Source organism: Anabrus simplex, chromosome 7 (genome assembly GCF_040414725.1).
Source record: "Anabrus simplex isolate iqAnaSimp1 chromosome 7, ASM4041472v1, whole genome shotgun sequence".
Taxonomy (NCBI): domain Eukaryota; kingdom Metazoa; phylum Arthropoda; class Insecta; order Orthoptera; family Tettigoniidae; genus Anabrus; species Anabrus simplex.
The window spans coordinates 204,386,383-204,412,337 of NC_090271.1; the positions used below are offsets into that span (position 1 = coordinate 204,386,383).

Below are 25,955 nucleotides of genomic sequence, written 5' to 3' on the forward strand. Positions count from 1 at the left end.
ACGTAGTCTTTATATAGGCTCGTGTCGAAAATTAAGCGAGTTAGACAACTCTGGGCCGGTATTATAATAAGGGTTTAAACTGAAGATTGAGTTAAACTGTAACTTGAGTTTAAACCGATGTTGGATCTTATAATCGCCGGCCTAAGTTAAACTGAGGTGAAGAAGGAAATATTCGATCTTGGTAGCAGTGACTTGTGAGAAAATATGACTGTCGATAATATTTTGCAGTGATTTGCAAGAAAAGATGACTATCGATAATGTTTTGTTTACTTCTTGCAGCCCTTGCAGGTAAAATGGCGGATAAAGCAATAAGCGTTGCCGTAATTTTACTTCTAAGGAAATAGAATTGCTTGTGCAATTAGTACAGAAATATTTATATAATCCATGAAACAGTGGCCTTATGAATTCCTACGAAATCTCCCATTTTAATAAACATACTACGGGAGGCATAAAACCGCAATGCAATTAGTAGCTGACTGAGGGGTTCTACAACATGATTTCTGAAATAGAAGGAAGTTACTTTATTTTCTATAATTTACACTTTTGACATTCAAACAGTTCAAAAAGTCATTTTTACATTCTTACCTTTTCGTTGCATGTTTTATTCTAGAAAGGACAATAAGTTCCACCTTTTCAATACTATATATTGTGTGAAAGTTTTACATTACAGTTAAAACATCACAACTTTTGTACATTCGGTACCGGTTTCGACAGATTCCCTGTCATCATCAGCCGAGAATAATTAAACAAAGACAAGTATAGATCATGATTCTATGGTGTGATTACAATGGTGGATTAAAAATATACATTATATGATTAAAATAGTATTTGATTTGAAGATGGTAAACATGTTGCTTGGGCAGCGAAGTGGATACACAAAACACCCATGTTCCATCTTCATGTGGGCTAGTAAGGTTAAGCAAGATCATTAGGAAAAGGTGACTTGGCCTTCAAGGGAAAATATGACAGTTGGTGCAGCAAACATCATACATTGGCCTTTGATTCACAGGGACAAAATTATTCTACCTCCGCTCCATATCAAGCGGGCCTCATAAAGCAACTTGTTAAGGCCTTGGGCAGAAATTCTAATTGCTTCAAGTACATTTGCAAATCCTTTCCTGGACTCAGTTGTGAAAACTTTGGCCATCAAGGGAAAATATGACAGTTGGTGCAGCAAACATCATACATTGGCCTTTGATTCATAGGGACAAAATTATTCTACCTCCGCTCCGTATCAAGCGAGGCCTCATGAAGCAACTTGTTAAGGCCTTGGGCAGAAATTCTAATTATTTCAAATCCTTTCCTGGACTCGGTTGTGAAAAACTTATAGCAGGAACCTTTGATGGTCCTCAAATTCACAAGCTCATCAACATTTCCAATTTCATTAAAGTCATGACTGATAATGGAGCATTTGCCTGGTGTAGTTTTATCTCTATTGTAAGGAACGTCATGGGCAGTCGTAAAGTACATAACTATAAAGAATTGGTCCTTAACATGCTCACAAACTTCCATAATTTGGGGGCTTATATGAGCTCTTCCACCATAGTCACTTAAATAGATTTCCTGTCAATCTTGGTGATTTCATTGAGGAACAAAGAGAGTGTTTCCATCAACACATCAAAGTTATGAAGGAAAGGTATCAAATGAATGGGACAGGAACATGATGGCAGACACTGCTGGAATCTCCTTATCACTCATGTAGGAGAAAATCATACAGACTGTTTGCTGTTTGTGAGCATGTTTGTACTTTTCATGTTCCTGTTTTTAAGATGTTTCTCAAAAACTAAAGCCAATCTAGAAAAAACATTGCCATATCAGGATTCAGCATCCTAAAGTCAACGTAAAATCACTCATTTATGGCTGGCTCCAAAATTATTGTTGACCATTGTAACAGATTGACACATTGTGAATTCAGTGTTGTGTTGATTTCTGCAGCTATGGTTCTCACGACAGAGGAGAAGGTCTTTATCGTAGAACATAATTTCCGAACATATGGTGTGGGGCAAAAGAGTAGATCGAAATTGCTTCGCATTAAAGAAGAGTATGGGGAACTATTTAATAAGGAGGCACAAATAACAGAACAGTGTTAGGTGTCATTGACAAGTTCCCTCATATGGGATGTCAATGAAATGGGACAGCAGGCTGCCTAAGAATCGCCACCACAAACAAGAATAATGGACGACTTTTCCAGCAAATGAAACAGTCTCCAAAGCATAGTCTACGACAAACATTGCAGAAACTTGGTTTGAGCGATAAGTCTGTTCAGTGGATATTTACAGGGCTGGGTGAATTTGCTTATCGCAGTGAAGTTGCTCAGCGCCATAATGACGAGCGAGCCCTTTTACAGTATTGCGACCAAATGTTGTCCATGACTTATGAGGATCCAGATTTCTTCTGCAACGTATGGTTTCAGATGAAAGCCATATTCACCTCGATGGCTACATCAACTTACAAACAACTTGATTTTTGATGATGCTTGTTGTTTAAAGGGGCCTAACATTGAAGGTCATCAGCCCCCAACTTGATTTTTACTGTCCAAACAGTCATATGTGATTATACAGAATCCAGTATACAGTGAGCATGTTACGATTTGGTGCACCATGTCCGGTCATGGAATATGTGGCCCTTATATCAATGAGGATGTCGCAAAGAATCCAAAATCATTGGACAAGGTAGTCTACAGAGACCTCATTATTACGCTGTTCATGCTGGATTTGTGCCGTTTATGTTGCGCCAGAAACTTACACCTCCAACTGCAATGGACGTTGCAAGATGGAGTTACAGCCTGCACTGTGGGGGAGTTACCCTTCTGCAACGACACTTTTGAACTTGTTTAGTTTCTCGTGGAACTCCAATCTCATATCCTTCTTTCTCCCCAGATCTCACACCTCCAGATGCCTACATGTGGGATGTGATGAAAGAATGACTTTTCAATACAGATTACCCACCTACAAATATTCCCAAATTTTGCAAGAAGATGGTGTAATTTTTTGTGTCCTCACAGTAAACTTTGTTCATCTACATATTCAATAATCTTCAGAAATGTTATGAACCATGTGTGGCACGTGATGGTACACATTTTTAACACGTACTGTACCAACACAGTCAAATAACATTTCAGTGTCATTGCCGTAAATGGTAGAATCAGAAAATGTGTACCATGAGCCTAGAGCGACTTCAGTAAAAGAGAATCATTATTTGACATCAAAAGCATGAACCTTTAATGCATGGCATCTTTTAATCCTAGAATATTTTTATCGAGACATTAGTTTACAGAATCTGCAGATGGAAAAGTCGAAATGATAAATGAAGACATTCTGAATGTCACTCACACTGGACTGATGAACATTGGTCAGTGTTCTGTTCTCCTGTTTGTGAAGATTTTGCTTTCATGAAGGGATTAACACCATAAACAGCGTAGATGCAGACCTCATATGAGATGGGTCAATTAGATAGAATCATTTGTGGGGAATAATTGGGTGCAAATGGCCAAGGACTGTGAACTATAGAAGAGACTGGCAGAGACCTTCATCTAGAAGTAGATGATGGTGAAGGAATTCACAGACAGAAAATAGGAAGCTGTTTCAGACTTCCAGTACTTTGGGAAAGAGTATGGTATGATATATTGCATGCAGCCTTTAAATTATGATCAAATATAAAATTATTATATAAATTATATATAAATTATTTGAGCATTCTATACAGTTCTTTCTGCTGTCAGGGGAGATAAAGATCTGCCATTATGTTTGCCTGTTTTTAGGTGCATGGGTCTAGATTTCCTTCTGAAGGATTACAATTCTCATCTTCATAGAGCATTTACATTGAATAGGGCTTTTGGGAAATAGATTGGTTGCTTCATACCAGCATTCATAGAACATAAAAAAGACTGAATGACATCTAGCATTGAGAAGTTCAGAATACAGCATATATAATCCTAAATGGGCTTTTACCTAACCAACAACAACAATTATATGGCTTCACAAGGGCTGGGTCAATCGTCTGCTGGTAAACTAGATGGCAGCTACACGGGAGGTAAACTACCTGTGGTTGTAAATCAGCTGGTACATTGGCTTGTGTACTACCACCTCTGCATAAACGCTAGGTAGCTACCCGGAGCTAGACACCGATACACGGGTTGGTTAGACTAATTTTCACAGACTTCTCGCTTTTGACCGAGGTGCTATCTCTCGTCAGATGTATGAAGCTCATTATGATAGTCTTATTTTCCTGTGCTTGCATCTGCTAATTATCACCAACATGCCTAATAGGGGGAGTCTGTAGAGTCATGGACAATGTTTTATGTCAAGCTTTCATGAGGTTAATGTATGAAATTCAAAATCGATATCTAATTAGGCTTAAAATCTAAAGATTTAGACGTTTACATTTTCTTACCCCAGTTATAAGCTGTCATGTAAGATAGCGTTTCGTAAAGCATTCTCGTAGCAGAGTGGTCAAGGCGCAGCATATAATACCTTTTACCTAGTGTTTGAAAACTGAAAAAATAAAATTCAAAAATTAAAGCCCATTTGAGATGATTTCCAAATAGGTTTTGATTTTGCATCCTTTTAGATTTTGTTCACAGAAGCTTAAAATGTAATGGGTGTCCCTGACGTAAATGGTAGTCTGATGTGACCATTGCAACTCAGGGGAAGCATTCGTGTTTAAAATCCGTCAGTACAATACTGATACAATGGTATCATGTTTCTATCAACAATCTAAGCTAATTTAAGCTGTATGTTACCAAAACACAGTTAATAATGTTCAACTCTCAAAACTTGCCCGTTGGACCCTCAAAGTGGCCGATAAATTAAGTACCGGGTAACTGTCATTAATGCTGCCGATAGCGCTGCGTGGGAGTGGTCAAATGAAAATATCCTTTTTACACGGAGGGTAAGGTCCGAGGTACTTTAACCGTAGGTGGTAGAAGCGGCCCTCCCATGCGTTTTGCTGGCATTTTGATGTGATGTCATTTACAAGGCCTGCATGTCAATATTAGTGTTTAGTTTCTTTCTACCGGATAGTAGAGAATTACGCATCCTGTTGAGTGCCTTATTGCTGAGACTTCAGTTAATTTTGTTGGGAAACACCAAATGTGTCACCGGAGGTCTTTTATATGAAAACATCATATAACATTGACTTTGTTTTTTACACCTTTCAAAGATCTGTGATTTTGGGATCCAGAGGCAGACCCACTACTGCCGATCCACTGCAGGAGCTTATATAGTAGGTGTAATATATTAAGACACTTGATTTTGTTAAGGCATGTGTGATGTTACTGTGCTCAGATATTAATTATATATTCACTGAAAGAAGTAACACACAAAAAAGGTTGCCATACTGAGGGATTATGGGATAAGGGGTAAGTTGTTATAGCCAATTGGAAACATTTACTGTATGTTAACAGTAAGGCCACTGTGAGAATTTGTGATAAAGTGTATTCTTGATTCATAGTAGTTACAGGGTTAAATAAGCTTGAAATTTTTCTCCCTTATTGTTCATAGTTTACGTGGGTCACATATTGATAGGTATAAAATGACAAAGAAGAATTCATTTGGATAATATAGTATGCTTATTGGTCTTTGCTGACAACTTTTTAAAATTTATTTCCAATGGTAGGAATGTGGATAAGTACATCATTGACCTATTGTGAGTGAAATCATATAGAGTTGTAACAAGCTAATGCAATTAGCTGGCCGTTTTGATCAATTGTATTCTGTTAGGAAGAAGTAAACTAAATCCTTACATTGCTGTATTTTCAGTCCACCTTTGCTGTATGGGAGTGAATGTGGAGTGGATTTAGAATATCCTATTCATACTCAGGAAGTAATAATGTATACTGTACATGAAAGTTGCAAGAATGTTTGCTAGTGGAAATAGGTGAGGGTATTGACAGAAGAGCACTCTCATTGAGGAGGTAAAGGCTAAGTTAGGAATTAACTCAGTGGATGAAGTAGTGTGTGTGATCTGACATTAGTGGCAGGGTCATGTGAGGCAAAGTTTATGTAAGAGAAGAAGGATTTGGGCATAGTGGTTAGGGGAAGTAGGGAGACCTAGACAGTGATGGTTAGATTCAGTTCTTAATGATTTCAGGTAAAGAGGTGTGAAACTAGATGAGGTTACAGTGCTACTTACAAATTGGTACTTTTGAAGATGCTTGGTTCATCTGCAAAGGCTTGCAGGCAGAATTCTGATTAGTCTATTATAAAGATGTACATATGCATCTACGTATTTAGTAATGTTTTCCATTTAATATGGCATCATGAATGAATTCATTGAGCTCTTTATAATTTACTTATTGTTTATTTAAACAGAAATCGGCTTCCAGATTAGCAAAGTAATAAAAGTTCTACAAATCTGAAAGGCTCTTGACCTGAATGACAATAAACTATGCACACAATGTTCATGTCTGTGTGTGTTTCCATGGTTTTTCTTATCATTTTATGAGGGGGAATACCATATTTTTACTGCCTTGTGTACGATACCTGTAGGTCTCTTGAAAGCTATTTCAAGTTAATATTATTTCATACTTGTTACAGGTACCGTATCCTCTAGTAACTAACCGCATGCCCTGCTAGTCATCCTTATAGTGATGTTACATATTAGCGGTAGAATGACTTCTGTCTACGGAGTTCTCATTTTCATAATGCTCTTCCTGGTCCCTGTGGGGCTCTGGTATGAGGGAATGTGAGTATTAATATATATTTATCTGAGCATGCAGGAAGAAATTGTTTGTTAATGGTATTGGATGCTGTTTTGTGAGAAGTATGGCATGTGTTTTTTGTTGCATGTGATTGTTAAAAATTGCTTTTTTATTGGGAATAATGCAGGTATGCCTTTTCATTGTTTGATTGCTGAATTAAAATTGATTGATTGATTGATTGATTGATTGATTGATTGATTGATTGATTGATTGATTGAAAAGGGCACAATTCAGTGTCCCAGATTGACTCATTGCTTGGATACAGCTGCTTTATACTGTGCCATGAAGCTATGCCCTAACATCTGCAGGAGTGCTTGTTAACTTTGATATTACAGTTGGCTTTCATCAGATTTCTGCCCTATTTCTACTTCTGTTTATCCTTGTGATGTACACTGTTATGATTGGCCTTTTAAAAAAAATGCTATTTGTTCTGGGCGTCGACCCATGTGGATCTTTTGCCCCTACTGGCACCATATTGTATGAACCTGTGTGTAATTGGAATGGCGGTAGTGTGGAATGTTGTGTGTGTGTGAGGAAAGGAAGATTAAGGACATCACAAACACCCAGTCTCCAGGCCAGGGATATTAATCATTACAATTAAAAACTCCTGACTCGGCCGGGAATCGAACCCAGGGCCACCGGGTGACAGGCGGACGCGTTGCCCCTTACACCATGGGGCCGGACTATGATTGGCCTACCCAACCGATTCCCTGATCCTTTTTCTATGCTGATGATGTCATGCTGCTGCTGCAAACACACTTGATCTCTAACACTGTTGTACACTGGAACTGGTGTACGAACCCCCTGTAGAAATGAAGACCTGCCCTGTCTCCTGGTACAACAGACACCAAGGATCTTTGAGAGTGTGTGGCAGAACATCATGTGCCATTGCCCCCCCCCCCCCTCTCTCTCTCTCTCTCTCTCTCTAATGGTGAAGACCTTGTGCTGTGTGACAAAAGTTTAATATCATGTATACATGAATACTCGGCAGCATCGAATAATATGTGTAATATGTGCATCCTAATTTTAGGAGATCATTTAAGAAAAATGTAAGAAATATGTGCAATAAATACACCTTTGTTTTTCATTGCCACCTGTTCTTACACTGGATTTCCCCTTCCTCTTGATAGTGTTGTCAAGTAGCATTTCAAAATAGATTGTAGTTTCATCCATATTACCAATTTGTCATATCATCATCCACAGTACCAATTTGTGATAGTATATATGTTCTCACCACAAATGTTTTACATAGTGATGAAAATTCACTACCTTTTCTTTGTGATCACCTAGAAACCATTTGAAATTTATAGTTCTCCAGAAGTTTAATCCATTGTGATTAAAATATCTTGTTAGCCCCAGCTAGCTTCAAAGCCCATTATGCCTAGTTCTTTGGCTACAGCTAAAGCTTTCATTTTTATCTGTGTATCCGTATTGTTTCTTATCATCTGCATAATCACACAGCGATTTTTCTCCTGCTGCACAGTTTCCAATGTTCTCTGCATCTTCAATAACACCTTTCCTTTAGCTATGAACGAGTGATAACAAGAACTTGTTACCATACTTAACATGTTTTTCACACTTCACTTCTAATGTACTACTAATGCCACACAGACCGAGTCTGGAAAATGCAATGTGCACACCCCAGTTTTTCTTTGTTAAATTCTGGAACTAATATGCGCAGAATATTTGAATATATATGATATCTTGGATATACGATTGCTGACATATGGCTAGCTACTCAACAGATAAACATGAGGATTAATGCAATCTGGATGAAGTGCCAAATGACTGCAAGCATTACCAGATTGAAGACTTTCTAAAACCAAATAATTATCACACCATTGTCTATCTTATTGCGCTTTTCTGGACCAAATTTTGGCTATGATGGTGGCAGAACATTGACTAAATGTCATCAAAATAAAGACGCTGAGATGGCCAATCATTATCACTAGGTTGAATCGTGTTCCAATTAAAATATTTGTAATTTTAGCAAATCTGAAGAAAATGTAGAACTAGATAAGTTACAATTGCAGAGATGACTAGAAGTCGTTAGAAAAGACCAAAATAATGACCTCAGCAACTATTCTAAGGACAGCCAACGGTGGGGTCAGGTTCCCAGGCTACATACATGATGGAAGTGCAAAGGGATGATATGAAGTTGATATGATAGTAAATTTACAGTACACCTCAAGTAGACTCATGACTGAATGAAATGGATACGATGGGGCCACCTAGTGAATCCAGCCACTGTTGTGGCACAAACCCTGAGGAACGTGATAATAAAGGTTGTGATAATGGTGACAAGATTATTTGCTTTTTAAAATATTTTTTTAAAAAATGTCACACTGACACAGGCAGGTCTTATGGCAATGGTGGTATAGGATCGGGCTAAGGCTGGGAAGGAAGCGACCCTGGCCTTTATTAAGGTACAACCCCCAGCATTTACATGATGTGAAAATAGAAAACCATGGGGAAATAATCTTTAAGGCTGCCATCAGTCTGTTTCAGAACCAGTATCTCTTGAATGCAAGATAACAAGTACATGACCCAACCAGTGTAGCCAACTTGCTCGGTGTGATAAGAAAAGAGAAGAACCTAAAAGTTATTATGGTCCAAAGCTATGTACAAAGAGTGGATACTGAATGCTACAGTTGAACACTGTGGTGTCATAAGCCATTATATAAAACAACCGTGAGAAGGTTATAAACTCTCCTGTCTTGCTATTTTAAATCCAGTGTTTGAAATTTGTCCATGGACACTACAAATGTTTATTTTGCTGAAACTGCAGTTCTGTTTTCTGCTTATCATAGCCAACCATTGCATCATCCTTTACTGACAAACCTTGATTGATCCAAGAATAGCTTGATTCAGAAAGGTGTTGAATGCTTCACATTAGATGGTATGTGGTTCAACTTACCTCACTGCATAGTATTGTCAAATCAAATCAAATCAAATCAAAATCTCTTTATTTGCAAATGAGTGTCTACCTCGGTGGCAAATGGTACACTAAAATACATTATTGTCAAGCACTAAATTTTAAATTAACAGGAGACAAAGAAAATTTTCCTGGAATACAATATTATACAATTTACGCTAATAATTTTTTCTATTAAACACACACATCATCCTTCATAAATTTATATTGTTTACAAAATTCTACTTATAATATCTTACAAACATAGTCAACTCATATACAGTACGGTATGTGAAATTACTTCTAATAATACTATACAACTGGTATAAGATTAAAATTAACATTGAATTTATTTACATATTTATATTTTACCCATTTTAGAACCTAAGTAGCATAACAACCTGCTGCGTCTTAACCAGAGCCCCTTTTGCCACCACTTTTCAGAGTTCCTGAAGGGCCTTCACAGCTACCGTAGCGGTCCCAGGGCCCTCGAAGTCCCCACTGTACTTCACCCCTACAGGCAGTCCCCTACTTGGGCTGTCCAAACTCCTTAGACCAGGGGATGGAATTAATTTAATCACACACATTTATTATTTACAATATCCTGCACTGGTCGAATGCCCTCTAACATTTCATTTATTATCTCTGTTTTTGTTTATTCTCTTCTTGAATATCTGTACAGATTTTGGAAAAGGATCAAACACTACCCCTGGTAAACTGTTCCACTCCTTCACGCCCTTCCCAATGAAAGAAAATTTACCCCAATCGCTTCTGCTAAAATTCCTTCTAATTTTGTACTTGTGGTCAGTTCTACCAATATAATTATTTTCCAACCGAAGCCTCTCACGGATATCTCCCCATGCTTCTTCTCCTGTATAGGCTCTATATAATCCTATAAGTCTACTTTTCTCCCTTCTCTTACTTAAAGTTTCCCACCCAAGTTCCTTTAACATTTCTGATACACTACTCTTTCTCCTGAAATCCCCTGTTACAAACCTTGCTGCTTTCCTCTGCACACCATCTAGTTCTTTTATTAGGTATTCTTGGTGAGGATCCCAAACACTGTTTGCATATTCCAACAATGGACGAACCATACTTAAGTAACATTTTTCTTTTAATTCATTGTTGCATCCTTTAAGTAGCCTCATTATGACATGTAACGATCTGTATGCTTTCCCAACAACGTCATCAACATGACCCTTCCAGTGCAAATTACTTTCAAATCTCACACCTAAGTATCTGCACTTGCCATCTTTTGGGATAACTACCTCATCCAAAGTATATTCAAATTCAGTTTTAAAGCTCCTGTTTGTAAAAGTTGTAACAGTTGATTTGGCTCCATTAATCATCATATTATTTTCTTCAACCCATTCCTGGATACTGTCAAGGTCCCTTTGTAATTCTGAACAATCCTCAATGTTATTTATTTCCCTATAAACAATTATGTCATCTGCATACAATCTTATTTTCGATGTTATATTGTTCCCTAAATCATTTGTGTATATTAAAAAAAGTAACGGACCGATTATACTACCCTGTGCAATTCTCTTCCAGACTTTCTCTTCCTGTGATATATTATTTCCTACTTTGACTTTCTGAACCCTTGAATTTAGAAATGTTCTTATCCAACGTATAACCCTTACGTCCAATCCTATTCCCTCCAATTTCTTTAATAATATTCCATGTTCCACTCTATCAAAGGCTTTGGAAAGATCTATGGCAGTGGCGTATCCTGGATTCCCCACGGAGGCATGCAACTAGTAGCCATGCAGTAGCACAATGTAATTAGTAAATTCCAATTCTAATCATCCTAATTACACTTAGGTGAAGTCGATCCTGCAATTCTTTTTTCAGAATTCCTTGTTGAAGTCACTGTAGAATTCCTCACGTGTTTTCAACTCAACAAGATTATCCTTGTCTATAGACATCATTCCTAATGCAGAGGGATGACTCTTACTTTAAGAATTTGGATGAAGGATTTTATTCGCTTTAGGGCAGAGAAAGAGCGTTCTACAGATGATATAGCGGGAATAGTTGTAACCAATGTGCACAATTTATAAAGCTCAGGAAGACCACTATAGATATCAGTAGTCAATAGGAACTTCCGGATTTAAGCCGCAGTCATATCTTTGAAGTGTTCAGAAGTGAACACTGCCCTCAATTCGGATTTAAGTCGTACTGTATCAAAATATTTCCCATAGAATTCCGTCAGTTTACTGAATTGATCTTTAGGAAACTCGCCAGAAGAAAATGAAAATTTCTTACAATCATTGTGTGGTGCCCCAAACATCGTGTGAAATATTTCAGGTTAGAACTATGGCCTGTAACGTTCGGTTATCTAAGGTTCAATATTGTGCGAAATTCTATCAAGGAATTATCGTTATAACTGATATACCTGCCGCGTGTCAGTACTCCTTCGACACCATTCTCAGCAATATTTTTAGACGCAACAGTGATATAGCCTGGTAATTGGATATATTAACAAATAGATTTTTTTTTTTTGGAGTGATTTAAGGAATATGAAAACTGCCCATTTTATTTGATGAAATTGTATCCTGCGTTATAAATGTTTTTATTCCAGCTTATATGCCCAAACTTTACTGTTAGATTAGCCTATAAATTGTGTTCAGTCGAATGTAATATTTTTCTCCACATTAACGAAAAGTAGAAATATTAATATGTGTGTTATTTTCTTATTTGTTTATGCAAGAAAGCCAATAATACTGTAAATTGAATATTCCTATTTGCTGAGTTTAAGTGCATGTTGGGTATTTTCCTGAACTTGGGCAGCTTCTAGATTTAGTGTTGCCAACTATCATGAAGTCACTAATTGGGATAAAATGTCAATACATGAAATTTTTGGAACTAGGTCTACACGGGATAATGTTGAAGGATTAAGTGGATGAATAACTACAACATACCTAATTAAAATGAGAAGAATATGCAGCTGAGGTTCCTGTTTACGCAAGGCCTTTTCATGGAATTCATAATTATGTATAACAGGTCTTCCTAACACTTTCAAGAGCGTTTATGGCATCTGTTATGCATCTCTATTTTCACCAAGTTCAGCTGACTAAAAGGACCTTCTACCTTTGAATTTATTAATAGCAACAGCATCTAAGTCCAAACATCCTCCACACAGCTTTGGGCTGGCTATCGTCGTTAAGGCCAGTCTTGGAAAATGGAGCAGCTGTATTGGATTCGTCCCGAAGAGAGCTCATCTCGCCAGGGGGTAATCCGTGCTTCGCACTCGACGTTACCTTGGGCATTCCGCCTTTCTTCAAAGCTGTTAGCAGTTGGCCGAGGGTAGCAGGAGAATGGTGACAAAGATTGAAGTGCAGTGACGTCATGCGGAGGGTTTCAGAACTACGTCTGCCACCGAATGCAATTTTAAGATTGAATGCGTTACGTCCGTAACTTCTACATTTGCTCTCTCTTTCTTTCTACGGTAGAGTAGATGGCGAGACTACAGCAGCGTCACACGTAGTCAAGCAACGGAACTAATGCAAGTTGAGCGGAACTTTTAAACTTCTGAGAGATGAAATTAATAACACTTGACTTGAAACAGCCTAAAATCGTACTTCAGACAGTTCTTCGCGCTATCGTAACGCATGCAATGAATGCCTTGCATGCAAGGCAAATACGCCCCTGATCTATGGCTATGCAATCTAACTGGCCTCCTGAATCTAACTGATCTGATATGTCCTGCTGAAATCCCACCAGTTGTGCCTCGCAAGAAAATTTCTTTCTAAATCCATACTGGCTCCTCATGAACCAATTTTTGTCATCACATATCCCTCTGATGTACTTTGCTATTAAACTCTCCAGTATTTTACAAACTATATTGGTCAGGCTGATTGGTCTGTAGTTCTCTGGTTTCCTTTTATCACCCTTTCCTTTATAAATTGGTATTATTATAGATTCCTTCCATTCCTTTGGTATCACACTATTATTTATGACATAGTCAAAGAGAAATTTTAAATAAGGCACTATATACCACCCCATTGTCTTTAATACCTCCCCAGTAATTTGATCACTTCCTGCTGCTTTTCCTTGCTGAAGCAGTTGGATTTCTCTGAAAATATCTTCATTTGTGAATGAGAAGCTTCTTATTTCCCCCTGTGTCTCTCCCTCTCTATCTTCTGTTACGGTTTCCAAGTCCTGACAATCTTCTACTGAATCTCGGAATTCCCTACTAAAGAGGTTTGCTTTCTCAGTATCTGTTAAATAGTGTTCACCCCCTTCTCCCACCATTGTAGGAATTGTAGGAATTTGGATTCCTTTTCCTTTTTGATTCCTAATATATGAATGCAATTTTTTCCATTTCCCTTTGTGGTCATTACCCTCTTGAAGAATGCCATTCATATAATTCTCTTTTGCTTCCTTTTTCACTCTATTCAGTTCCCTCATTAGTTGTTTTCTAGTTTCTCTATTCTCCCTACCTTCTTTGATTTTCCTGTTTACTATTCTACATTTTCTTTTTAATTTTCTTATTTCCCTTGTGCTGAATAATCCACTTAATATCTTTATGCCATTTGTTAATCGTAATAAATATTTATTCTGTTGTGCAGATTTGGAGTAGAATACTCAGATAGAATAGTAATTTCTTTGGATAGTATATATATGTATATATATTTTTTGTTGTTGTTGTTGTTTGCTATTTGCTTTATGTTTCACTGACACAGATAGGTCTTATGGCGACGATGGGACAGGAAAGGTGCAGGAATGGGAAGAAAGCAGCCGTGGCCCTAATTAAGGTACAGCCCCAGCATTTGCCTGGTGTGAAATTGGGAAACCACGGAAAACCATCTTCAGTGCTGCCGACAGTGGGATTCGAACTCACTATCTCCCGGATGCGAGCTCACAGCTTCGCGCACCTAACGGCACGGCCAACTCGCCCGGTGGATAGCATATTCAGTGGTGCTTATTGAGATATGCATTTTTGCATGTTGTCAGGGGGCATCCTAAAGAATTAAGGAAGTGATTCTCTACCAGGTGCAGTCTACATGAATCAAACGTGGTTGCACAATTCAGTTTCTTTATATTTGGCCTGAGATCCTGTTTTGATTATTAACAGTTAGAAGCAATGGATTTATATGTATGAACTGCAGGTAATTCTGGCTAGTATGTAGTTGGACCATATTTTCCATTCTGCACAAGTGTACCATAAGTATGGAAAACAAGCGCTATACTCGACGTCAAACCGTGAGCTTTTTGAACCATAGCGAGTAGCTACTTGAATAGTTTGCTGTGTTGTCATGCCAGATTCCCAAGCTACATACATGATGCAAGTGTAGAGGGATGAGATGAAGTGCCTCAGGATGTCTGCAAGTAATAACATAATCGAAGACTGTATATGGTTGCATATGATCAGTTGATTTGAGTCTATGTAAAGTCGTGAACTTATCTTTCTTCACAGCAGATATAAAAATAAAGATAATTTAAAAGACCCATTATTTTCTCATGAGCAATTTATTCCTCAACTATAACATCTGATCATAAGTTATGATTTTCATTTCTGTGTTGACGTATATTTATATACTCTATGAGTATATGTCCATACCACTTTAGCTTTGTTGTTTCTATACTGTCTTGAAGTTTCAAGATTCCTGTACTTTTCCTTATCTTCTGGGTTACAGCCACTGTAGCCCTAATGGTTCTGAAGAAAAATGTTCTCAACTATTTGGCAGATGGTAGGCATGATGTATATTGATCATGAGTGTTTCCGACTAGTTCAATACATAACCTGCATGGAGCAGCACTATGTTTTGTAGATTTTAACCTCAGCCAAGAGACATTAAAATACAGGAAATGAACAGAAGTTAGGTTTGATGAGCTGCAGATGTAGCAGCAAGGAACAAAATAGGCATGAGTATTTATTTCCGATTAATGAATACTTGTTGCAGATAATTAGATCTTGCTTTTCAATACTTGATGAAACCTGTGATAGCCATAACTGCCATTTTAGATTGCTTCTTTCAAGGCTTGAGGCTTGTTCTGCGTATGATGATAATTAATATCGGATGTGGTTAATTGGAAATCAGTAGTTGGAATAACAACAGTATTTTAATGAATGGCGGTACTCTAATGTACGATTGTCATTAGGATATGGTTATCATCTTCATTTCCCGTTTCCAGCTTCCCGGGTCGGGTTGTGAATCAAGGACCTCCATGGCTGCCTGTCTCTCCACCACTCTTCTCCTTTGTTAAATGCATCTTCTGGTTTTCCTCCCCTCTTCTCTATGCACTCCCACACTGAATCTGTCCACCTCTTTCGGGGTCTTCCTTGTGGTCTATTTCCTGTTAACTTCTCTGGAAAAGCTTTTGTTGTGCACTCTCTCTTCTCCTATTCTCATCATATGCCCATACCACTTTAGCTTTGTTGTTTCTATACTGTCTTGAAGTTTCAAGATTTCTGTCCTTTTCATTTCTAATTCTATCCTTTCTGGTCTTGCCCTCAATAGGAATTTAAACTCCGCTGCCTGTATTCTATTCTCCTCTTGTTTTGTTGTAGTATACGATCCAGCTGCATAGGTTAGTATGGTTTCATAATGGTTGAATATAATACTTTTTTACGTTTCTTCGGGACATCTTGGTTCCACAAAATACCCCTTACACTTTGGTAGAAGCTGTTTCCTTGTTGTATTCTTTTCCCAATTTCCTTGGTTATCTTTCCATCTTCTGTAATCACACTTTCCAAGTACTTGAAACTTTTAACCACTTCCAGAATTTTACCATTCAGTTCAGTTTTATCTTTCCTCTTCCTTCCTTCCTTCCTTCCTTCCTTCCTTCCTTCCTTCCTTCCTTCCTTCTTTCCCCTTGTCATCACTGTCATGTTACTTTTCTCTGTGCTTACTTTCATGCCAAATTTCTCTATCTCTTGATTCCATACATCTACTTATTTTTGCACTTCTGTTTCATCTCTACTGTATATCATCTGCAATCAACATGGCTTTTGTTGCCTGTCTTCCCAATCTCTTTTTCATGTTCTTATGATTTTCATCCATGACTATGATTAATAGTATGGGGGATAGTACACTTTCCTGTCGGAGACCAGTTTCAACTTTATAAACCAGTTTGTTTTTCCTATACTAGTCTTCACACTACTAACAAAATTTTTGTACATAGCTTTTATCATTTGCACTTCCACTCTGTTAACTTGTGTTTTCCTTAGTGTGTCCCATACCAACTGTCTGGGCACATTGTCATAAGCTTTCTCAATGTCAATAAATTCATCACTATGTCTTTTCCAAACTCCCATCTTTTCTCCATCATATATCTTAATGTAAAGATCAGCTCAAACGATCTGTCTTTCCTAAAACCTTACTGTTCCTCTTCCATTTCTCCTTCTAGCTTCCTCCTCAGTTTTTCTTCCAATACTCTCTCAAATATCTTAGCTAGATGGGCAATAATGGTGATCCCTCTGTAGTTATTACATTCCTTTCTATCATCTTTTTTAAATATCAGGATAATTAAACTCTTTCCCTCCCCTCTTCTGGGATGTCTTTCTTCCTCCAGATTATGCTAAATAATCTATACAGCCACTGTAACCCTATTGGTCCTGCTGCTTTCATCATTTCCGTAGTTACCTCATCCACTTCCTGCTGCTTTACTGCTCTTCATCTTTTGTATGGCTTCCTCTGTTTCTAACATCGATATCTCCTTTTTTTGTTCTTTTTCCATTGTTTCTTATTTCTCCTCATCTACCAGTTCACTGTATTTAATAATTAGCAATTCTGGGAAGTATTCTTCCCATATTTTTTGTATGTCATCTTTGCATCAATATCTGCCCTGTTTCAGTTTTTACAAATTTTGTATCTTCCCTATTTAGTAAACTATTCTTCCTGGGCCAATGTTAGGCCCCACCTTTAAACAACAAGCAACAAACTATTCTTCACCAAACCATACAAAGCCTTTTTACTTCCCTTTATATCCTTCTGTAAAGTTTCTGTGAATCTTTCCCAGCTCTTCCGTTTCTCTTCTTGTACTATTTTCTTACGTACCTTTTTGTCTTCTTTATATTTCTGCCAATTCTCTGTACTATTGCTGCCTATCCACTTCCTCCAAGCCATTTGTTTCTCTTCAACTGCTTCCTTTACTCTGCTCTTCCACCAAGGAGTCTCCTTTTCCTTTCTCCTCCCTGATAGTCTTTCACAGGTGTTTACTGCACACTTTACAAATCCATTTCTAAAACATGTCCACACTCTTCACATCATCTTTGGGAATTTGTTTCTTCAGATCCCCTTGAAACTTTTCCCTTATTTCTTTTTCTTTTAACTTCCATCCCTTTATTTTTTCCCTTTTTTCTATTAACTTCGTTATTTTACTAAGTCTTAATTTGGCTACCACCACTTTATGGTCTCCTTCGAAATCTGCTTTTGGCATTGCTCTCACATCTTCCAGTTGTCTATGTTTCTCCTTCTCCACCAGAATAAGACCAGTCATTGTCTTTGTCGTTCTATCTCCCCAACCATATCTAGTTACTTTTTGTGAGTTCTTTTTTATAAACCACATATTGCCAACAATTCATTCCTTCTACAAAAATCTATTATCAAATCTCCTTCTTCGTCTTGGTTTCCATAACCATAGAGGCCAGTTATCCCTTCTTTTCCCTGTCTGTTCCAACATGTGCATTCATATCTCCCATTATTACAACCTCTTTGTCTTCAGTACAACTTTTCCAGTTCTTCTATGAAGGTAATCCCAAAAATAAGGTCTCCTATTTTTTTATAAATATATAGACTTGTTTATTTCTACAGTGGTTTATATCATTTAACAGCTTGAACATTTAACTATTTTTCTACATAATCACCATTTCGGTCGATGAATTTTTGTGGACGAGTGACAGTTTTTGTATGCCCATGTCATACGAACTCACTGCCATGCTGTTCAAGAAGTTGTGAACCTCATCTTTCACCTTGCCGTCAGTGCTGAATCACTTTCCAGCCAAATGTTCTTTCAACTTAGGGAACAAGTGATAGTCACTGGGTGCCAAGTCAGGACTATAGGGTAGGTGGATGTTCCACTAAAACTGTTGCAGGAGAACAACGGTTTGCCGGGCGACGTGCGGGCGAGCGTTGTCATGGAGAATGTTTACGTCCTTGCTCAACATTCCCCTTCTCCGCTTCTGAATTGCCCATCTGAATTTTTTCAGGGTCTCACAGTACCTGTCAGCATTAATTGTGGTCCCAGCAGGCATAGAGTCGACCAAAAACACCCCTTTTCCATCGTAAAACTCAGTTGTAATAACTTTACTGGCAGACTGTGTTTTGCTTGAATTTCCACGGCTTTGGCAAAGAGGGATGTCACCACTGGTGTGATTGTTGCTTGGTCTCGGGTGTAAAGTGAACACCCAGGTTTCGTCACCTGTGACAATTCAGTCCAAAAAGTTTTTCTGTTCGGCTGCAAAGCGTTGAAGAAATGCGCGGGAAGAATCAACTCATTGCCGCATGTGGTCTTCAGTTAGAATGCGTGGCACCCATCTAGGGCACACCTTATGGTATTTTAACTGTTCCATTAAAATTCTGTGAGCAGCGCTTCGGGAAACCTCAGGAACTAAAGTGCAGAGATCATCCAGGGTGATCCGTCGATCTTCACTCGTGATTTGCTCAACCTTCACGATGGTCTCGATGGAAATTGATGGTTTCCCGCTCCTTTGTTCGTCGTGAATTTGAATCCACCGGCTGCAAATTCTCTACACCACTTATGAACATTTTTGACATCCATGCATGACTCACCATGTGCTTCCGTCAATTGGCGATGGATTTCAATCGGTTCAGTACCTTTTGTGTTAAAAAATCGAATAACTGTGCGCACTTCACACTTGCGGTAACATCCAGTGGGAGCTCCAGTCTCAGCAGCTGCCAAGCCAAGACTGAGTGCCTCAGTGTGGCGTGTGCATATTTATATGCAAGCGCAAGAAACACTTTTCACAATATTGTGACCAACAGCCACACGAACAGAGTTCTGTATTTATAAAAAATTAGGAGAGCTTATTTTTGGGTATACCCTCATAGAAACTCTTCTAAACATTCATCTGCATTTCCCGATTGGGGTGCATAAACCTGTATAAAATTCTTGATTCCACTCTCAAGTCCATCTTTAATTATCCTGTCACTGATCTGGTCAATTTTGTACACATATTGCGCTAGGTTTTCTCTCAATATAACACCAACACCATTTGTTGCCATCTTTCCTCCACTCCAATATAATCTATACCCTTTCTTCAATTCTTTTTTACCTTTCCCCTTCCATTTTGCCTCACTTATTCCCATCATTGCTATGTCTTCTCCATATACTCTATCAGTTCTTCTACCTTGGCATTCAAAGTCATGACAGTGATGATACCGATTCTTGTGATGTCTGGTAGCCCACTTCTCACAGTTCCCCTAGAGCACTGGGAACTGCGCGTCACTTTTAGGGTGATGTCCTAGCATTTTCCGAGGCCTAGATTGTGTTATATCACATGTAATTAGCATTTTATAGTATTGTTGAACAAAAATTCGTAAAATGCACTTCATACGTATGTCTAGTTTTTCTTCCCCTTAAAATAATAACTACTTCCACAGTCACACTATAAATAGAAATGCAATAAATGTAGTGTGAATTATTAAACACAACATACCGTAACAGTTTAATCTACTGGGATTACAGTGCATGGATGATGTTAAGAGCTCTGAAAGCTGAGTGAGGTCTTGCAGGGTGAGAAAATGAAGTCTCACGTCACCCGCTGGCAATGCTGTCAACTGTTGAACAAACAAATCGCTGTAGAGACTTCATATCACTAGCATTAGAGATAGATGTAAAATTAAGGAAAGGCAAATGACTGTCATGAAACTAGTAAACAGATGAATATTAGTAATAATATATCTGTGTGTGTGAACACATAATAGCCTAATAATAATAATAATAATAATAATAATAATAATAATAATAATAATAATAATAATAATAATAATAATCTACAGCAGAGAAGTTGAACTTCAGAATGGTAGAGATTGTGGAAGAGGCAGCACAGTACTCAGGGAATAGTATGAGTATACTATTTATCAGCAGCTTTTGTGTCCCATGTTAGGGGCGGCTGCAAGGTGCTCGGTCAACGGTCTCGAAGGCGGGAAAGGAATCTTAACTTCCAATGGCAATGAGAGCGAAAGAACCTAGTGGAGTAAACCACGAAAAAATAATCATTTCGGACTAACAATCCGATCTTACTTTGGGAGCTAATTCCTTCCTTCACAAATCACAACTTCATTCCCAAGATGGAAATGTCACTGAAAGAAAGCACTGCCCCAGGTGGCAGCTCGCCAGAGAAATCCACCATTGCACTATGCAATGCAATGGGACGCAGGGTTCTGGGGAGTCCCAACATCTGCGAGAAAGACGAGTCGGAGCGTCTTGAAACACCTTCCAAATTCAAATTCAAGAAGAACTATTTCATTGAAACAATAAACGTCAACTCACTTACCAGAGGCGGAAAAAAAAAAAAAAAAAAGAACTGGAAAGGTTTTGGACAAAAATAAATCCAGATCCTAGCTGTACAAGAGACGAGATTCCTGGAAGAAAACTTCATAGACATCAACCAATACAGAATATTCAAAGGAAAGCCAGCGATTAGAACAACCACCAACATGCCTCTGCTCAGAACCTGCTTCTACATAAACAAGAAGGTAGTAAACAGTGTCAGACTTCACGTCAAAATCGAAAGATTGTCTCTACTAACAATTAAATGCAAGAATAAGAGGTACACTCTCATCAGCTGTCATGCCCTGATCAACAAAAGACAACAAGAAGAATGTTGATGACTTCTGGGATCTTCTGGAAATTGATATCACCCGGATACCCAAGAGCAACATAAAAATCCTGCTGGGAGACTTCAGCTCACAGATTGGGAAGGAACGAAAGTACAGAGATGCCGTAGGGAAATATCCAGCACATAAGAGGACGAACAAGAATGGAGAAAGGCTCATTGAACTCTGCAAAGCTTTTCAGTTGAAACTTATGTCAACACACTTCAAGAAACTTCCGAGAAAATCAAAGACATGGGTATCTCCGAATCCCAAACTAGGGGAAGTCCAATTGGGTCACATAGCGATAACAAGGAAAAACTCAAAGGAGGTGATGAACATCAAAGTGATTAGGAACGGTGAATTCGATTCAGACCACTACCTCTCCAAAGTTAAAATCCATTTTCTCTCAGTAGGACAAAAGAGAGACCCACCTAAAATGATAAGATACAACACAAACAAAATGAACATCACTGAAGACATCATTAGAAACTTCAGGGACGAAATCCGGACCAGCAGAAAGGGGAACGGCAAGAACTGTGCACGGGAATCAGTGAAGCCGCAAAGAAAATACTCGGACAGGCTAGGAGGAAAAGAGAAATATGGTGGAATGAAGAGTGCAAGAAAGCTCTCAGGGAGACGTCCGAGGAGAAATGGAGAAAATGGAAATGCTCCAGAGAAAAGGAAACATGGAACAATTCAGGCAACAGAAGAAAGAAACATCCATGATATTTTGAAGAACTTAACTATCATTTGAAAGAGCTCAATTGGAAGAGATCCAGACTGACTTTGTCAAGAACAATTCCAGATATTTTTATCAGACCTTCAAGAGCAAACTCAAAGGATACCAAGCGCCAAGTTTGAGCTTCAGAAACAAACAGGGAAAAATGGGACTGAACAACCAAGAAAACTGTAAGATATTAGCCAAATATTTCCACACTCTCTTGAATTGTCCTTCCCCAACCTATAAACTAGAATTTCCAGACATACCAGAGAACTCAGAAGATGATGAACCACCAACAAAGGAGGAAGTCAATGAAACCCTTGAAAATCTCAAAAACAACAAGGCAAGTGGGGAGGACTCAATAATGGCAGAAATGTTGAAATGGGCAGAACAGGAAATCTTAGATGATCTTCACCAAATCATCAAGGAAATCTTTGAGAGGGAGACAATCCCAGAAGAATGGAAAACAGCACTTATCCATCCGTTGCATAAGAGAGGGGACAAACAGGATGTTAACAACAATAGGGATATGTCCCTCCTTCCGATCTTCTCAAAACTGCTTCTTCATAGAATAGAGGGGAATCTGGGCCAACAACTAGGGGAATACCAAGCAGGGTTTAGGGAAGGCCGCTCCTGTATCGAGCAAATATTCAACCTGAAGTCAGTACTCCGCCACAGGATGTTGAGTGGTAAGAAAATTGTGGTGTAGTTTGTAGACTTCAAAAAAGCCTTCGATTCAGTAGACAGAGAGACTTTGGATAAGATCATTAGGGAATTTGGAGTCAAAACCAAACTGGCAAATATAATCAAAGAGACCCTAACAGGCACAACCTCCAAGGTAATTTTTTTTTCTTCGGGCATCTCTCACAATCATTTGAAATCAAGACAGGCATGAGGCAAGGGGGATGGACTATCCCCACTCCTGTTCAACTCTGTCCTAGAAAAGATAGTTAGAATATGGAACTCAAAACTTGAACATCAAGGGATAATCCCGATCTGTCTAGGGAGAAAATCAGGAGGGATTAAAGTAAACTGCTTGGCTTTTGCTGACGACTTTGCTATACTATCAAAAGGTCTAGAGGTCGCAACCATCCAGATTAACCTCTTGGAAAGAATCGCCAGCCAAACAGGACTGAGGATCTCAGCAGAAAAGACCAAATTCATGACGAACATCAAAGATGGACCAAAATTCCTGGAAACAAAGATAGGACGGATAGAAAGGGTCAAAAAGTTCAAGTACCTTAGTGAAACGATACAGGAGAATGGACTAGAAAAAATTGCAGTGGAAGATCGGATCTCAAAAATGGAGAGAGCATACAGCTTGACAAAAAAAGTCTATAATAAGAAGTGCTTATCCTGGAATTCCAAATTAAAACATTACAGTACCATAGTCAAAACAGAATGCCTGTATGCCAGTGAATGCATGTCCATGAACTACAAGCTGGAGAAGCTAGAGGTCCTGAAAGAAGAATCTTCAGAAAAATTATGGGAGCTGTCCAAACTGAAAGTGGATGGAAAAATCAGAGCACCAAAGAAGTTTACCAGACGATGGAAAGAATCTCAGAGACCATGGAAAAAAGTGGGCTGGCGTTTCTTGGACATCTGTACAGAATGAACACAAACAGACTTACCAAACATATATTTGATTATTTCTGGAGAAAAAAAGACCACTACAGCATGGATTAAGGAAACGAAGAAGGATATGGAAAGGTTAACCCTTTTGTGGTCAGAGGGTGATATAATTCCCACTAACTTTTTCCGCTATTGGGCCATTAGGTGACCTGATTCCCACATTTGATTTGTGCTGCTACCTGGTGTGGACATCAGAAAATCTAGGAAAAAATTCTGCTCGGGTATATTTGCAGTTTCTAGGACGGTGGACGTGTTTGTTTACATGTGTGTAGTGTAATGACTGCCAGGAGCGTACATTTTTGGGAAGTGAAGTGATTTTCTGCACCAGAAAGATGGATATTAGCAATTCTAAGCTATTTACATTATCATAAATTATTCTGTAGTGCTTCAGACATAAATTAAGCATATTTTTGTCTCAGTATGGGTAAATAGATAGGATTTATGTAAAGGTGAAACACAGGAACATAAGTTCTTCATATTGCCATGATTACTCATCTCCAGAATTATTTTGTTATTTTATTTTATTTCACTTTACCATATTGCTGAGTTCCAGAAATTCCATGAAAAGTAAAATGTAATGTATTAGTAGCTTGATTCGTGACAAATAAATGAGTTCAGATTACCTTTCCAATATATAATTGTGGATCTATTATTAGTTTGGCTTTCCACGAACCTGCTACGCAGGCGTAGCAGGGGGAGAGGTGATACTCCCAGGTGGCGGATAGGGGGGTCCTAACCGGCTTGCCGGCGGACTTGAGGGAAATAAAACACCTCTTGCGGACCAAACACACTACCCACTGTGGGTGGGGGAGGCAGACAAGGAATTCACCCATGGTATCCCCTGCCTGTCGTAAGAGGCGACTAAAAGGGGCGATCAAGGGATGATCCAATTAGAACCATGAAACTACTTGTAATTAGTACCATCATGCAGGGAACACCATAGGTTGCATTTACTTGCGCGTAGTACCACTATGTTAGGTATGCAATAGGTTTGTGATTAGTAGCGACAGTTTGTGAATCAGGATGGGGGTCCTGCAGTACCTGTGATTCGCACCCCTATATGAGCGACACCATGGGATGAGCGACACCATGGTTCTGCCTTACCTATGGTCAGTTCCCACTGTGTGAGGAATTCCAGGGGATAGTACGGGTCCCTGTGGTTAGTCCATTTATGTGAGGACCGCCATAGGTTTGTGTTGGCTGCAAACAGCGCCGCAATGTGTGAAACACCATAGGTCCGTGTTACATGTGCGCATTACACTACCTGTGAATAGTACCATAATGTATGGAATACCGCGGGTCTCCGCTACTTTTGATTAGTACCGCAACATTACACATAGCATGGTTCTACTCTCCTAGCGATAAATATCATTATGAGGGGCTGACGACCTGGATTTTGGACCCGTTTCGACTATACGCACAATTGATTCAGCATCGTGCTATAGAAGCAGTCCCTTGGTCGGTAATACGATTGTTTTGTGCCAGCTTCTGTGCATGTGAGGCACCGTGGGTCGGATCCACTGATAGTTTTAAATTCATATCCGTCCATCCATTCATTCTTCATCCTCGTGCTTTGAATTCTGGTCGTGGAGGATTTTGGAATTTTATGTTTTTATTTCGTCTCATATCGTACCATTATTCTACCTGAAATTATGGTTACAGCTGTACTCAGTGTAAATTAGTTATACTTATATGCGCTATAAGATGAATTCACATATTCACATTACAGTATATGTCCTGATTTTTGTGTGCTAACATTTGGTTATTGGGAAGTATAGCTCCCACATTTGTGTCACTTAGGCATACTGACAGCCATTGGGATATATAGTTCCCATATTTTTTTTCACAGTTCCAGTGTTTGAAAAAGAATTTTAAAATAGCCTCTCATTCTTTGACATTCCATCAGTACAAAAATATGTTTAGTTCCCAAAAATTCATTTCTTAAATAATTTGGCCATGAAAGGGTTAAGCATCTTGGAAGACCAGCTGTTAGAAGGGAATACGTTTAGGAACACACTGAAGAATTTGGAAGGTGTTCAAGCCGCAGGAAGAACTAAGAAGACCAGAAGAGCCTGGACAGATGAACAACAGAACCAGGCCAGCGAATGCAGGGAGGAGTATTGGACACAGACAAAAGAGAAAGAAATGAAGTTGTAGCGTAATAATAAAATATAAGACCCCACATACTGAACCTTAATTTGC

General features: G+C 38.6%; 1 protein-coding gene across 8 annotated transcripts in view; it reads left to right on the top strand.

Moving 5' to 3' along the window:
• LOC136877043 (lysophosphatidylserine lipase ABHD12) overlaps positions 1-25,955 on the top strand; it is a 159,332-nt gene that overhangs the window by 53,673 nt on the left and 79,704 nt on the right. For 5 of the 8 annotated variants that reach the window (XM_067150846.2, XM_067150853.2, XM_067150847.2 and 2 more), the window contains one exon: positions 6,537-6,684. The exons of the other annotated variants lie outside the window; for them this stretch is intronic. In XM_067150846.2, the coding sequence (XP_067006947.1) occupies positions 6,590-6,684 (95 nt within the window). In that variant the 5' untranslated portion in view covers positions 6,537-6,589. The remainder of the gene's footprint in view (positions 1-6,536; positions 6,685-25,955) is intronic. 8 annotated transcript variants of the gene reach the window in all.